Source organism: Grampus griseus, assembly GCF_964374135.1.
Source record: "Grampus griseus genome assembly, chromosome: 2".
In the NCBI taxonomy this organism is placed as follows: Eukaryota; Metazoa; Chordata; class Mammalia; order Artiodactyla; family Delphinidae; genus Grampus; species Grampus griseus.
The window spans coordinates 40,655,704-40,670,597 of record NC_139018.1 but is presented as its reverse complement, the minus strand read 5'-3'; the positions used below and the strand labels follow the sequence as shown (position 1 = coordinate 40,670,597).

Below are 14,894 nucleotides of genomic sequence, written 5' to 3'. Positions count from 1 at the left end.
ACTTTAACTGGTTTAACTACATAGAAAATTTGTAAATAAATGAACTGAATGACAAGATTATAAAAAACACTACACATAATACCTGAAATTAATTTGATGACTTTAGTTTTGTAATAGAGTTGTACAGGTGGTCCCAGTCTATTTTTTTAATCTAGTTTCCTCTTCATTTCAGTGTGGGAGGCATGCAAAATCAGATGTCATGTAATTTTAACATGAGGACCAAACTGTACTAAGGCTGACTCTTCTACACACTCAGTAATGCTGTTCTGTCCATAGTTTTAAGCCAAACCACTGGTGGACCCAGCTGTGGTATAACCAGACTTTGGATAATGGGAGTGCCTTAAAGATGGGGTGATACTGAGCTCTTTCAGTAAGGTTGGGAAAGGAAAGGTCCTTGGACCTTTCAATTTAATTCCATTGAAAATGGTATCAGATTCAGATTTGGGGACACCTAAATGAATGACACATTTCTTTCCTTTAAGGAGGATGAAATCTAATCATTTAGCTCTGAGTATGCAGTACAATTAAGTGAGTTGGGTAATTTTGTATAAAGACCGACAGACTGTTTTCCCAAAATGACTCCTCTTATATTTGCAAGCCTATGAAATGTTTGTGGATTTTTGTTTTTCTTCTCTTTACTCTTCTCTGCTTTCCCAGGGATAAATAACTTTTTCAACATAAGGTATGTATAAATATAAAGTTTATTTAGCATAGTGTTTAGAAAAATAAGTTCACATCATTTCAGAAAACAAATAAAACACTTAATTGTCCAGGCATAAACCCCTATTACAGTACAACATACACACTTTAGATCTCTTTGGTTGGGTAATTAAGCACAGAAATGTTCTGGGACATGCTCTGTGTGCCATCACCTAACAGTGCAGTATAGACTCTGTTACCCCACCCCATGATATACATTCCGTATAGATTTTCTCTTTGTGTAAGGCACAGTAAAACCATATTGAGTATATAACTGGTTGCCTCTAAACATACAGTACATGCAACAAAAGAATAAAAAATTTTTGAGAACCCTGAAAGCCAAAAGAGTCACATGCTATACAATTTTGAGTAATAAAATGTGTGGTGGTAATAAGAAATTAACATAAAATGTATCAGTTAGATACAAAATAACTGTTAGACTCTATTATCTAAGCTCTAAGAAGACTTTGAAACATCTTCTATAAAATGTAATTCTTTTCCCCACAGTTTTCCTGAATTATTTATATTTTTATGATGAGATGATCTGTCAAAAACATTTTAAAGAATGAAGAACTTCTGGTTATGTACTAATGCACACTTGTCTAACATGTAGTAGGGCAGGCTGCAATATCTACCCAATTATCCAGCTTTTAACATGCAAGACGCAAGGGCATATACAGAGAGATTTAAGGTCAGTGTGCAATTCAACTATGAATTTTATCTATGGCTATAACATCTACCTGCCTTTCGTAACACAAGAAAGGCACTGAAACGTGTATAATTCAGTCTTTTCTTTACTATGAACATACATGAGCTATAAAGAAGTACAACACAGGTGCTCTTGCTTGACTGAGGAACAAATGCACCTTCTCTTTAAACAACAGGCTGTCCTTTACTGGATGTAACTAAGAGCTATATATCAATTCTGACTGATAGAGTGCATAGATAGGCTCACACAGCCAGCAGCAGGGGTTGGGGTTTGCAGGGAGTTATTTATCCCTATTCTGATTCCTCTTTGGGGATCATTAGAGGGTCATTTGCAGCATCTTCAAGCATTGGTTTACGTAAGAGGGAAATTTTGACAAGGGTTCTGAGTTTGGCCCTTGGTACTGCAAAAAAACATTTGCAATTCTGTGCAAGGAGATCATGGGGTTTATCTTATTTCATTCCCATATATATGGGCTACATAACAACTGGCCCTTATTTTACTGAAAGAATAGAAAAGAACAAGTTCTTTATAATGTGCATTGATTCTTACCTGGTATATTGTATAGCTACCTGGAGTAACTGTAGGGGTATAATTACATCATGTTGGAGTATGAATAGGTTTCCTAGGTAAGTCTTAAGTTTTGTGCTATCTTTCTCTTTCTTAAGGAAGAAAAGAGGAAGAACTGTGAATAAAAGAGAGTCTTATATTTTTGGAAGACACAAAACTTTTCCTGTTATATATATGTATATATAACATATATAACTTTTTAAACCTTCCCATCTTTCTTATTGGATGGGTATTTTAAAATAATTAACAAACTCTTGATATTTGCAGCAATCAAGTGGAAAACATCATTTTCATGTAAACTGCACTATAGACCCATGTAATTAATCTCAGTAACATGATCAGCACACAGCCAAAGAAACAAACAAGCTGTATAAGTAGTGGTGGAGTGGAAGGAACTCTAAAAGACCTGATGTTGTAAAACAAAACAAAACAAAAAAACACGTAATTTCAGCAGTTTAGGAACATTCGCTAATTCCATAAAAAAATGGGACCTAAGTTCTTTATCAAAATGATGAGGGAGAAAATAAATGATGGGGGAAGAATTCTTCAAAGGGCTCTTCACCTATGCCTGCAAGTTCCATTTGCAATAACAACAAAAGTTAAATCCTCTTTGGCCCTTATTCAACGTGCTAGGCTGATGGGCATGTAGACATTTACAGTGGACCCTTTGTTCCAATCTTAAAGAAAGCAATATGTGGTGACATCTTCATGTTCAACAACTTCCTGTCATCTCTGAAGAGATCATTTTCTCACTTTTCTTGCTTTTCAGAGGCCAGAGACTTTACTCACTACATAAATGTATTTGTATTATTACATCTTCTGTTCAGAGTCCTGATAAAAACTGTAACCACAGCTCACAACATTATCAAACAAGCTTCTTACAGAAACCCCGAAAGATTTACTTTTAAAGAAGAGGTGATAATATAGTGCAAACAACAGTCATATGTCATAATGTAACAACTGAGTTAAAACATTTAGAACTAAGTTTCAACAGGACATAATTCAGCTCAATAGAAGTTACATATTCTTTCTTTCCTTTAAAATGGTTGTTTTCATAGCCTCCAGAATTGGTTTTACATGGTGGTCTATAACTGTTACTTCTTTGTAATGAAACGTATCAACAATAATTAATTGTTCAACCACTTGCATCATAAACATTAACTCTAATAATATAAGTGAAACTTAAGTTCTTCAGATTTAGAGCAATTCTGTGAAATTAACCCTGTTGGATAGTAGAAAGGAGTCATCAGTGCTTCTGTTGAAACTTCTGTACCTTAGTAAGAATAATAAAAAGGCCACAAGGTAAAAAGGCACATAGAATTCTGTAGAAAATATATTTAAATGAATCAGAGTTGCTAAATAAAGAACAAGGATGTGAAAAAAAGTACCAAAATTCCAATACTGGGAGTTAGATTTCTTGTTTCAGTGTTATTAATATTGACCTTAATAGACTCCTGATAAAAATCATTACTTTTAAAATCCTACAAAAAGTAAAACTTTGTTGGAAATAACTGTTCACTTCCTGTTCAAACAATAAAAATAAATTAAACAGTACGAAAACATTTTTCTTTTCAGTTCATAGTGTCTGAAGTATAAGAGAAACATATACAGCATAAATAAAATTCACTGTAATTACCCAAATTCTTGCTTGTAGGACTAATATATTTACACTCATACTGAAGTTTGTTTCAGAGTTTTTAGTGGAGTTGCAAACTTTCTCAGCCACAGTGAACTATTACCAATCACATTTGGAAACGTATAGAGACAAGCCAAGACTTTCACAAAAATGCTGAAAAACAGAAATGCATATATTCGAAAATATACCCTTAGAATAGTGTAGAGTACCTTTTATGCTTTTTAGCCTTACCAATGCCCGTGGAGTAAAAGTAAACAAAAAGAACTGTATTGTTTCTAACGCTCTGTAGTGATATTTAATTTCTACCTTAAGTGTATACATTTTTAATTTAGAAAACTATTTATCAAGTTCCATTTGATCTTAGAATTATGTTAAGTCAACCAAATGATACACTTTGACTTCTTGATATATTTCATCTTGTTCCTCTGTCTCCATCTATCTAAAAGAGAACACATGTGAACAAAAAGGCTGCAGTAATGCAGTTCTACTCCTGCATATTTAACTGTGATCTTCACAGATCAATCCAAAGTCTCTTGAATGCATTTACTTGCAAAACTAATGTTTCCCTTCAAATGGGAAAATCCTTTATGTCCTCAGGTCTTCATGAAAAGATTTGCCTGCTGATGCCAGAAAAAAAAAAAAAAGAAATTAAGTTTACAAGTCTTGCATCTCTTCATCCAATTGGACAGTCTGGAGCTTGGCAAGCTCTTTTTTGTCTGTTTCCAGGTCTTCACAGACAGTCTCAACCATGCCCTCTAGGACATACTTGGATTTGGAGTCCAGCATCATTAAGTTGCTTGTTGCTTTGCTCTCAGAATTTGTTAAGAAATTCTCTTTTATGTTAGCTACTGATTGCATAACCAGATGATGTTCTCTGACAAAATCCTGGTGTACTGTAGGGGAGGGGTGACTCACCTGGGCTTCAGCTGTGGGAACTATTTCCCCAAGGGCAGCCTGGGTCATGGGTACTGATAATAGATCTTGACCAGTAATAAGGGAGCAGTTCTGAAGAGTTGCATAGTTAGTGTTGCTGACAGATGTCACAGTAGATTTGCTTGCCACAGGTGCAGACATTGGCTGGCTATCAGCAATGTCAGGGTTTAGCTCAGTGGGGTTTAGTATGGTAGGGGGAGTCAGGGAAAAATTGTGAGTTGGGGATACATTAACTAAGGAGGAGGACAGTGGGTGGAGGCCACTTCCCGAGATACTTTCAGAAGACAGGTTTGCATTTACTTGTACATTCTGATTGACAGGCATCAACTGAGAAAACACCAGGCTCCTCTCCACACCCTCCTGTTTAACAGATCCTATAGTCTGGCCTGAATTAGGAACAGTGTATACCACTGCACTGGGAGCAAGAGAGCTCAAGAAAACCTTTCCTTGCTGGACTGTGGCGGACTCACTTGTAAATGTGCTCCCATCTGAAGTGCTTGAATTTACTGAAATATTACCTAAAAAAAAAAAAAATAAAGTACAGATTATCATTGATGGGGCTGATAAGGAAAGAAAAAAGTTATTTTTTACACACATGATTTTTCTCAGGTTCCGTAGAATCACCTTGGGCACTTAAAACTACAGATTTCAAGACTCCACTCCTGAGAATCTATCTATCTGACTCAGTAAATCCCAGAACAGGTGTATTTTTAACTCCTTGAGTAATTCTGGTGATGAAGCTGGAGCAAGAACTACTGGCTTAGAAATCAAATGTGAAAAAAAAAAATGTTGTTTCCAAGTTCTAATTTCAGTCAAGTTTCTGGTTCAGTATTACTGAGACTTGATATCTCTCAATTAGTTGATAGTTATTGCTCGCTCTGCCAGTTAGAACTAGAAAACAAAAATGTGAAAGAGAATGTCTTTGTTCAGGGCAAGCTCAGTAACTGACATAAAATATAAACGGAAATGCAGAAAATACCACATAAATGAGTTACCCTGGGGCTTACAGTTAACCATATAAACCTGTACAGACAAGTTGCAAAGTTTCACCAAACTAACCATAAAGTCAAGTCAACAAAACATTCAATAGTTTTTTTTTTTTCCTTTTGTTGTGCTAGTTCTGAATTTTCAGTGTTGTAGTGACAGGAAGAATTAATGATAATAATGAAATGTGCTTTTTAAAACACAGATTAACATAAAGAGCTAGAGCTAATGCTTCTGTAAAAGGTTTGTATGTTTTGAGACTCTCATTATAATGTTCTACAGAGACCAGAAGTAGTAAAAGAAATAGAAGTAGAAAGCTGAGTTGTTCAAATCAGCTAACTCAGACAATGCAGACGAATTAGACCCCCTCCCCCGCAACTCACACCATCAAATAAAACCCTTTTCTTTCTGAGTCTTTTCCTAGGCACAGTGAAATAATGGCAATTATCTTGCCATTAAAGGAAAGGTGGACATGGGGGAGTTTTGTGACAGAATAATTCAAGCAGGATGTTTACCCTGATCTTGAATTAGATGTTCAGTAAACTTCATTATTTTGAGAAAACAGCCTAATGTTAAAGGTAATTCACCTAAAACATTTCCCTCCTTGAATTAATAGAATAACTGTGATTACGCTGCCACCTCTATCGATAAATGTATGTCACAGGGCTGTTTATATGTCTTCCAAACATTCTTTTTTTTTTTTGCGGTACGCTGGCCTCTCACTGCTGTGGCCTCTCCCATTTTGGAGCACAAGCTCCGGACGTGCAGGCTCAGCGGCCATGGCTCACGTGCCCAGCCGCTCCGCGGCACGTGGGATCTTCCCGGACCGGGGAACGAACCCGTGTCCCCTGCATCGGCAGGCGGACTCTCAACCACTGCGCTACCAGGGAAGCCCCCAAACATTTTTAAGCACCTTAAATGCAAAGGAATGGCTTTAAACAAACAAAAAATGAAAACACTTTATTTGAACTTAAGAAAAACATTTCTACATATGTTTGAGCTCTTCTCTAACGTAAATCTTTGTTCCAGGTCAAACAAACTAAAAAGGCTTTAAAATTCTTGTTGACTACTAAACTGTAGCAAAAGACATCTGAAATAGATGGTTACTTTGTTGTGTGTATGCGTTTGTGAAATTGTTTGCCAGTGTATTTGTGAACAAAATGATTCATTATTTTTTGATAGGGCTATATATAACATAATAGGTGTGACATTTTCCCAAACTGCTACGGAATATAAATAAAATAATATTTCTAAATGTGTAGGTATTATAAAATACATAGATGAAGGGGGAAAAGCAGATGTGATCTAAAACTTGATATTTAAGTATAGCTGCAATTGAATTATAAATTGAACAATCATTTCAAAATCAGTTAAAAAAAACCCAGTTGAGAAATGATATAGGTACAAAGTATAATTTTATAATGATGCTTAAAAAAAACCCTTTATTTACTCAGATTATAAAGTGAGCAAAAGAAATAGAGATTCTGCTTTTCTATATAAATTTCGACTATAGAAAGATAATCTACCTTGTCTAGCCATTTTTAGGAAAGGCTTGGTATCTGTTTTGAGAAAGGCTGAATCCCCAAATGCTTTACTGAGAACTGCAATACACAGTTACTCTAAGGGAACGTTGTTTCCTGGGCCATCTGGTTAAACTTATGTCTTCAACTCACCCAGACAAGTCTAAGGATTGACAGCTCTGTCATTTGATCTTAGCTACTTTAACTGAAAATGCTGTTCTTATTCATATTAAATGTCCCATTTTAAGAATTAGCTATTAGTTTGTAATAATTTTCTATGGTAGCACTTTTTTAGTTTATGTGTGAGAAGTACTCCTGCTTTTCTTCTCCCCCAATGTACATACCATGCTTTTTGCTCAAATTTGTTGTCTTTAAAATGTTACCTACTATTTGGAAATTTCCTAAAGAGAGAAAAAGGGTTAGATCCACATTAAAGTATTGTAAACTAAGCACTTTGGCTCTCCCTGTGATTTTCCTATTTTTGCCCTGTGTTGGATAGTGACTAAGCTTAATCCTTTCCATAGCCTGGAACAATGAAGAAATAAATAGCATGCTGCAGGACTGTCGTGTGTTACTATACTACCATTTTACCTAAAGAGAAACAAATGAACAGAATGGAATTTACTGCACAACAATTCTTCCATTAATGCCTCAAACAAACTGAAGTAGACCATAGTTGTGGAAACAAGAGTTGTGTATAAATTGAGGTGTTTTTTTTGGATAAAACCATTTTACAGGAAGCTGATCTTTAAGGCAAACAGTCACTTATTTTGTTTGGGTAAAAATTTGGACTTTCAGATTTGCTTCCAGGAAGGCAAATATGCACTAACATCTCCCACTCCTGAATTCTAGCAGCTCTGCAACCTCCACTGCCATTCTAACCATTCCTGTTTTTACAGAGAAACAATGACACAGAGCCATCCAGATTTGCTTAAAGTCATTGAAGAACTGGCATATCAGCCTCAGGTTTCCCAAATTTCAGATCAGTGCTTCCTTTAGCAGATGCCTGAGTAAAGCCACCAACATATAAAATAAGGCTTACAGTTACCTCCATAAATAAACCCACACATTTAGGGGGCAAGTATACATGCATAGCAACAGACAATCACATACTCCTCTGTTCTCCCTTTAGGTCTGTTAGTCTTACTTATAGGAGGAACATGAATCAAACGCAAATGATCCAGTCTCTTTAGCTCGCTCTTCTAAAACTCCTTTTGGTCAAATAAAAAATGCTTAGGTGAAGTCTACACATTCTTACCAACTGCTTGACTTATTTTGTGTTCTAGCAATATTATTAATTTTTAATCTTAAAATGTCAAGCAGTGAGTTACTTTGTAAGCACCGATTGACTTAGCATATTTCTATAATTGTAGAACTGGCAGGACTCACTACGAACTGTATTTTTCCATTCAGTTATTGGGAAAATAAAAACCCACCCCCATGATGCCAGGGAACCAAGCAAGCTGGATATTACATGGATGTTGTGAAGAAAGAGGAACAAATCAAGGCTATTCTGCAGCTGTGGCAGCCAGTAAGGTACCTGAACAGTAACAGCAATCTATAGCTCTCACCAAATGCGTCATTTACAGCAGCTGGCTAAAACATTCACTGGTGCATTACGGTACCAAACCAGACTTTTACCTTGTGAAGCTGCCACTGAAACAGGAGGCAGCTGCAGTGGAGAGAATCCAATGCTCCCATTAAGGAACTGATTGCTTGCTCCGGAATTGGGGATCTGGACGATGCCATACTGGTTAATTTGCACTGGTGTGGTAAAAGTCACTACAGAACCTCCATCCTGGGAAGCCACTGTTTGAATACCTTCTCTTTTCACCTCAGTGCTGGGTATCAGCCCTGGGAATGACACAGGAGCACTGGGGCTATAGGAGGTGGTGGCTGCTGAGTTAGTTGAAGAACTCTGGAGAACTTTGAATTCCTTCACATCCTGGGAGGTAGACCCCAGTATGTCAGTCATGGATATACCATTGCTCACAATGTTTGATGCCATTTTTGGTGGGTTCAGTGACACTGTCTGTGTATTTCCCACACTTAATCCATTAAGGATAACTCCATTGGGTCCCTGAATGAAAGAATTACCATTAAGGAAGACAGGTGAAGTACTGGCAGGTACCAAACTTCCATTCAACAAAACTCCAGAAGAGCTTAATGATATTTTAGCATTTCCAATTTGTTGCATATATACTGGCTCCATGTGACTGGAAAGGCTGAGGTTGGTGACACCATCGGATGAACTGGAGAGTGGATGAGGAGACAAATCTTCATGACCCTTGCTGGATTCATCTTCAGTGCTAGGATTGCCATCCGACTCACTGTACAGAGGAGGAAATCAAGACATTCAGAAAGTCATGGGAATGGCAATCTATATAGTGCCAACTGTTTGGAAAACCAGCCTCTAATCCCATTAAAGGTAGTGTTTAAGGAAAGCACAGCAGTTAAGTCTTCTAGTCTTGTTTTAGCTCTGAGGCCTTTCAGCAGATTCTGACCAGGGCATCTGAGAAGAGGAAATCTCATGTCTCAATAACCTTTACTAATAATAAGTTCAGAGAAAGTCCAGAGGTCTAAAAGATATAAATTCAGCTAATAGGATTTACAGAATTGTCTATATGTTTTTATAGCACTGAAGTTATTTATTACTGTTAAATATGCTGTTACCTATACCACAGAAAAAAAAACTCATTAAAGGGGTGGTCAGTCATTTCTGTTTAGGAACTCTTTCCCTTCCCCTCAAACCAATTCAGATTAGTGTGATTTTGGAGGTAAATGAAACTGTCAAAGGAGCAGGAGGTGGGAAGTACTCAGTTTTGTCTGCCAGTTAGTTAACAAGAGATCATTTTCTCACCTGCTCCCAAACTTCTACTCCACCAGACTGACAACTGTCTCATTCAACAAAGTGGCTGTCTTGTTGTAGGAAAGGCACTTTCAACCCAAGAACTGTTATGTGCAGTCGCCTTTGAATCCAAAGAAAGCCATAGGGGCCTATTTAACAAACACCATCCAGTGCCCTGGTGAGGTGGGAGGGAAAGGGTGTGGGTCACTCAGTGGCCTTGTACCTTTCAGACCCCTTCCCCAGCACCCTCAGTCCTTCTGTTCTGTTCCAAACAAGACTGTGTTCCTCAGTTCTCCGATTTGGGGGTAAATACCAAATCTGGGGAGGGGTAGTGGTGGGTGTTTCCCATTTGGTCGGAGGCTGGGCCGGGGGAGAAAGGATGGTAGGACAGAGGCAGTTTGGAGCGCGGCGGGACTTGGCCCGGCAGAAGATTCGACATCTCTGCAGTACCCCGAGGTCGGTTCGCTTTCATGCCGAGGGGAGGGGATTACCCCGGACTGCGGGGCCAGGAGCGCAGAAGGCGCTTTGATTTACGAGCTGAGGCTGAGCCGCCGTCGCCGTCTGCGAGGGTGACTCACCGGGGATGCGGGTGGGAGGTAGATACGGAAAGGGGCCTCAACCAGGCAACTGGGCTGGGAGCGGGTGTGTGTGTTGGTGGGGCGAAGCAGGCTGAGTGTGGCTGAGGAGACGCGGGGAACGCGCCCGGCCAGGGAGTGGAGGCTCCAGGGCAGCTGGCCGGCGCGCCGCGCCCGCTCCCCACCCCCCTACCCCCTGCCCATCGGATTCCGTCGCCGACAGGATCCGCTGCCTCAAGTAGGCACGGGGACAGGTGGCGTGGAGTTACCAAGGCGCCTCCTCTGGGTCGCCCCCGCAAGTCCGCGGAGGGGTGCACACAGGTCGCAGTGCGCGTTTTGTTTTGGTTACCGCGAGGCCGGGTTCGGGCACGGAGCCTCCCTCCTGCCTTGGGCGAGAAACGGGCAGGAGCGGCCCGCGGCGGGCTCTGGAACGCGTCGGGTGATCACCTTCTCCCCGCCGGGCCGGGCTCCCCGGCTCCCAGATTCCTCCCCTGAGCAGAACCTTCGAGCTGCTTTTGGATTCTTTCTCTCCTTTCCCCGCGGGGCTGGCGACACCATCCCTTTCGGCGACCTTCTCTTTACTTTGTCCAACAATACACACAGACCAGGTGTCTGACTCAGGAGGACGTACAAAAGAGGAGGAAAACCCGGTATTTTCTACCGGTTGGGAAAAAATACCTGGCAGTCAAAAAGTTCAAACCCGCCAGGGTGGGCGCTCAAAGAGGTGCGGAGTGGATAGCGCCCCCAGTCCTTCCCTGCTGTCCGCCTGGTGCCAGCCTGCCCCCAGCCCCAATCACCACACCGGGAGGGAGCCCCGCAGGGTTCGGGGGCCGGGGAAGCCGCCCTCTAGCCCCACCACCCCGGCGGCGCTGAAATTCGATCCGAAGGAGTTCAGAATCAGGTTTCAAAACACCGCAGAGCCGAGCCGCACCAACACCCCACAGTTGCCGCGGCCGCGAAGGGAACCACAGCGGGCAGGGTGAATGATTAACTCTGTCATATAAAACCTCGACGTCCCCAGACCCCCTTCTGCGCTTCCAGACCCCACCAACTTTCTTCTCCCTCCGGAGCGGCCACGGCCACCTCCAGCGCCTGCCTGGGGCAGCCGAACCCTGGGGGTCCGGGAGCGCGTGCGCGCGCCGGGCCGGCGTGACCCCATGGAGGTGCAGACCCCGGCGGGCGCTGGCAACCTCCGTGGGCATCGGGCGGCAGCGAGAACTGCCTTTCCGGCGTCTACACACGATCCTACGCCCGGCCAGAACCGGGGAGAGAGTGGCAACTTCAAAGCCAGAGGGATGGGGGTGGGAAACCGGGCAGCAGTGACCAGCCGAGGTGGGGGCGGGGACTGAGACCTAGGCGGGCGACCAGAAACTTCTGGGGGGAGGTGGGGGGAGGGTAAGGAGCAAGGTTCCCCCGCCCCTCGCCGCCGCCACCCCCCCTCCCCCAGCCGGGGAGAGAGGTGGGGGGCGGGGAGAGGTGGGCAGCCGGACCAGGCTGGTGGGGAAGGTAAGCGCCATGTTTGCAAGCACTTGGAGGAAAAGAAAGCTGGGAAGGGGGTTGGGGAGAGGAAGGGGGAGGAGGAGGAAAGTTGGCGCTCACCTTTTGGACTGGGTCTCAGAGGGGTTCCGATCGCGCTGCCGGCGGTTCTTGAACCAGTTGCTGACCTGGGTGAGGGAGAGGCCGGTGATCTTGGCCAGGTGCCGCTTCTCGGCGGGCGAAGGGTAGCGATTCTGCTTGTAGAGCTCCTTGAGCGCGTTGCGCGACTTCTCCTTGAAACAATACACCGTCTCCTCGCCGTCCCAGATGGTGCGGGGCAGGGGAAATTTCCTGCGCAGCCGGTACTTGTCCACGGCGCCCAGCGGCCGGCCGCGGGCTCGCTCGGCCTCGGTGTAGCGCGCCTTGTACCAGAGCTGCTGCAGCAGCGGGTGGTTGGCCGACTCGAAGCTGTGGCTCTCGAGGATGCTGTAGAGCTCAGGGTAGATGCCCTGGTGGAAGGCCACCAACGCCCGCGCCTTCAGCAGGCTCTCGTTGCCACGTAGCAGGTCGCTCTGGGGCAGGGACCACAGGAACCGGGCCAGGCGGTCCAGGTTGCCCCCCTGCTGCAGCGCCTCGCACACGCAGGCGACATGGTCGGGCGAGAAGGCCAGTGGGGTCTGCGCGGCGGCGGCGGCGGCGGCCGCGGCGTGGTGGTGCCTGCCCAGAAGTTCCGAGTGGAGTTGTACCTGATCCGCCGCCGCTCCGGCCGCCGCCGCTGCAGCCACTGCCCCTTCCTCTCCGCTCACCCTGGCGGCGGTGGCCGCGGCGTCCCCCGGCTCCAGGGGGAAAGGGGCTGGAGCCGGGGGGCTCAGCCCCGCCGCCGCGCCCCCCGCCACTTCTCGGGGCACCTCCTGCCCTTCCGAGGCGCTTTCCATCCCATTCTCCTGCTTGATGTCCGCCGCACTTGCAATCTGCCCGGTGGGGGAGGAAGAGGACATTTTTTTGTTGTTTATTTTCCTCCCTCCCTCACTCCCTCGCACTCTTTTCCTCTTTCTTTTCCCCTCTCTTACTCCTCCTTCTTCGTGTCCCTCCCCCCTCCCCCCCTCCGGAAAGCCCACTCCCTCCCTCCCGGTTTCGGCTGGATCTGGCCGATCAGGTTTCCCCCCGGCCACGCAGTCACCATTAAGATAGCTGCTAGAGCAAAGTAGTGTAAAAGGATAGCTGCTTTCTGCCGTTCCCCCAACGTGACTCCTCCGGTTGCTGCATACTATATGGCACTGGCGGCCCGGCCGGCCCGGCCGCGCCACCTCATTGGCTATTTCACATTCAGAGGGAGGAGGAGACACCGTTTCTATCCCTGTCGATCACCCGCCTCCCACTCCACCCCTTGCCGTTCCCTCTCCCCCTGACCCCCAGGCACCTATACCTGAAGGGAAACACCGACATTCTTTTCAGGCCCTGCTCCTGGGCGGGAACATGCCTAATGTGGCCTGAAAACTGGACAACAGACTCTTTCAAAGAGAGTCCCTACGATTCCAGTGGGAACATTAATTATGTGGCCTTAAGGTCCGGATGCGAAACTCTTAACAAAGAGACCACCCTCAGCATCTAGATGACAAAATTTCAGAGGACAATTCAGAAGCTTCCCTGGTGTCTCTCTACTGCCCTTCACCCCCCTTTCAGATGTCTTCATTAAGGATTTTTATTCAAAAGGGTCAAGAATAAAATGGCACTAGGGAATGCTCTAAGGGGGAAGCACTCACAGTAAATTAAAATTCCAAAGGCGGGGGGAATGCTTGAAAACGGTATAAATAGCCCACTGAGAACACAAAAACAAGAAGCCTTCAAAAAAAATGTGTTTAACCTTAAGTCACTTGGCGGGCTGGCAACCCAACTGAGTTGAACGTGTTACAACTGAACGTATAGAATGTTTTACCATATGTTTATCCTGGGTCGGTAGGGTAGAAGAGATCTAACTTTTAGATTATAATAACAGCATGGAGATTTAAGCCTCTATATGAACATTTTTAATATAAGTGTATGGACAGTGTTTTGGAGATGATATTCCTGGTAGAAACCTCCTCTGTGTGCAGGTGTCTTGGAGGAGGTCATTGCGGGATCAGCAGCCATTTCCACAGCATAAACAGATGGGAGACTGCCCTTTGGTTTGAGGTGAAGTGCCCGTAGGGGTGGAGTCTGCTGCTTTCTGCAGCTGTGTCTCTTTCCTTCATGGTTTGCATGAGGTCTTCACTCAAAAAAAGATGAACCCATCTCTGCTTCTCTGATGACTGTGGGTCAGTTGGGTCTACCTGCCGGTACTCTTTCTCAAAAATCCAACATTTTAATGACATCATCCTAACCTTTACTTCTGGGTGGCTTTGTGTTGTTTCTGCTCCCCAATTACCCATAAATGCTTACTTCAGCATATTATAAAGCAGCTGTTTAGGTCACCTGCTATCGTGATCAGCTTGATGAGGTTTTCCTTTTTTGAGGACAGGCTGCATTTTTATTGCTGGTCAACGACCAAGGTGTCATGTGAGTTTGGAGTTAACTTGCTTTTGTACTACACTAATGAAGCCAGCCAGCACTGACATCTCTGGTAGATTCAAAATTTATAATTATGGAAAAGACCACACGTTTCTGCCCCATTGGAAATATCCAGTTGGGTATTGGACTTCTGGACGATATCTGAGATTCATAACTTCCTTGACTTTTAAAAAATATGCTTTTTATTTTAGAATAATTTTGACTTACAGTACAGTCTTAAAAAGAGTACAGAGTTCCCACCTACTCTTTACCTAATTTCCCATAATGTTAACACCTTATATTATAATGATACTTTGTCCAAACAAATTAACATTGGCGCAATACTATTAACTAAACTCCAGACCTCTTTTTGGACTCACCAGTTTTTTCGCTAATATCTGTCTTCTGTTTCTCTATCCAA

General features: G+C 43.6%; 1 protein-coding gene across 1 annotated transcript; it reads right to left on the bottom strand.

Annotated features, from left to right (window-relative positions):
* Nucleotides 1-683: 683 nt before the first annotated feature.
* SIX4 (SIX homeobox 4) lies at nt 684-13,059 on the bottom strand. Its single transcript, XM_082647791.1, has 3 exons — nt 12,071-13,059; nt 8,690-9,378; nt 684-5,062 (listed from the first exon to the last, which is right to left on the bottom strand). The coding sequence occupies exons 1-3, from the start codon at nt 12,943-12,945 to the stop codon at nt 4,266-4,268; spliced, it is 2,361 nt and encodes a 786-aa protein (XP_082503917.1). The 5' UTR covers nt 12,946-13,059; the 3' UTR covers nt 684-4,265.
* Nucleotides 13,060-14,894: the final 1,835 nt, after the last annotated feature.

Coding starts and splice junctions, on each gene's coding strand:
- SIX4 (XM_082647791.1), bottom strand. CDS start 12,945: ATGTCCTCTTCCTCCCCCACCGGGCAGATTGCAAGTGCGGCGGACATC. Junction 9,379..12,070: donor TCTGAGACCCAGTCCAAAAG/GTGAGCGCCAAC, acceptor TCCTCTGTACAG/TGAGTCGGATGGCAATCCTA. Junction 5,063..8,689: donor TTCAGTGGCAGCTTCACAAG/GTAAAAGTCTGG, acceptor TTTTTTTTTTAG/GTAATATTTCAGTAAATTCA.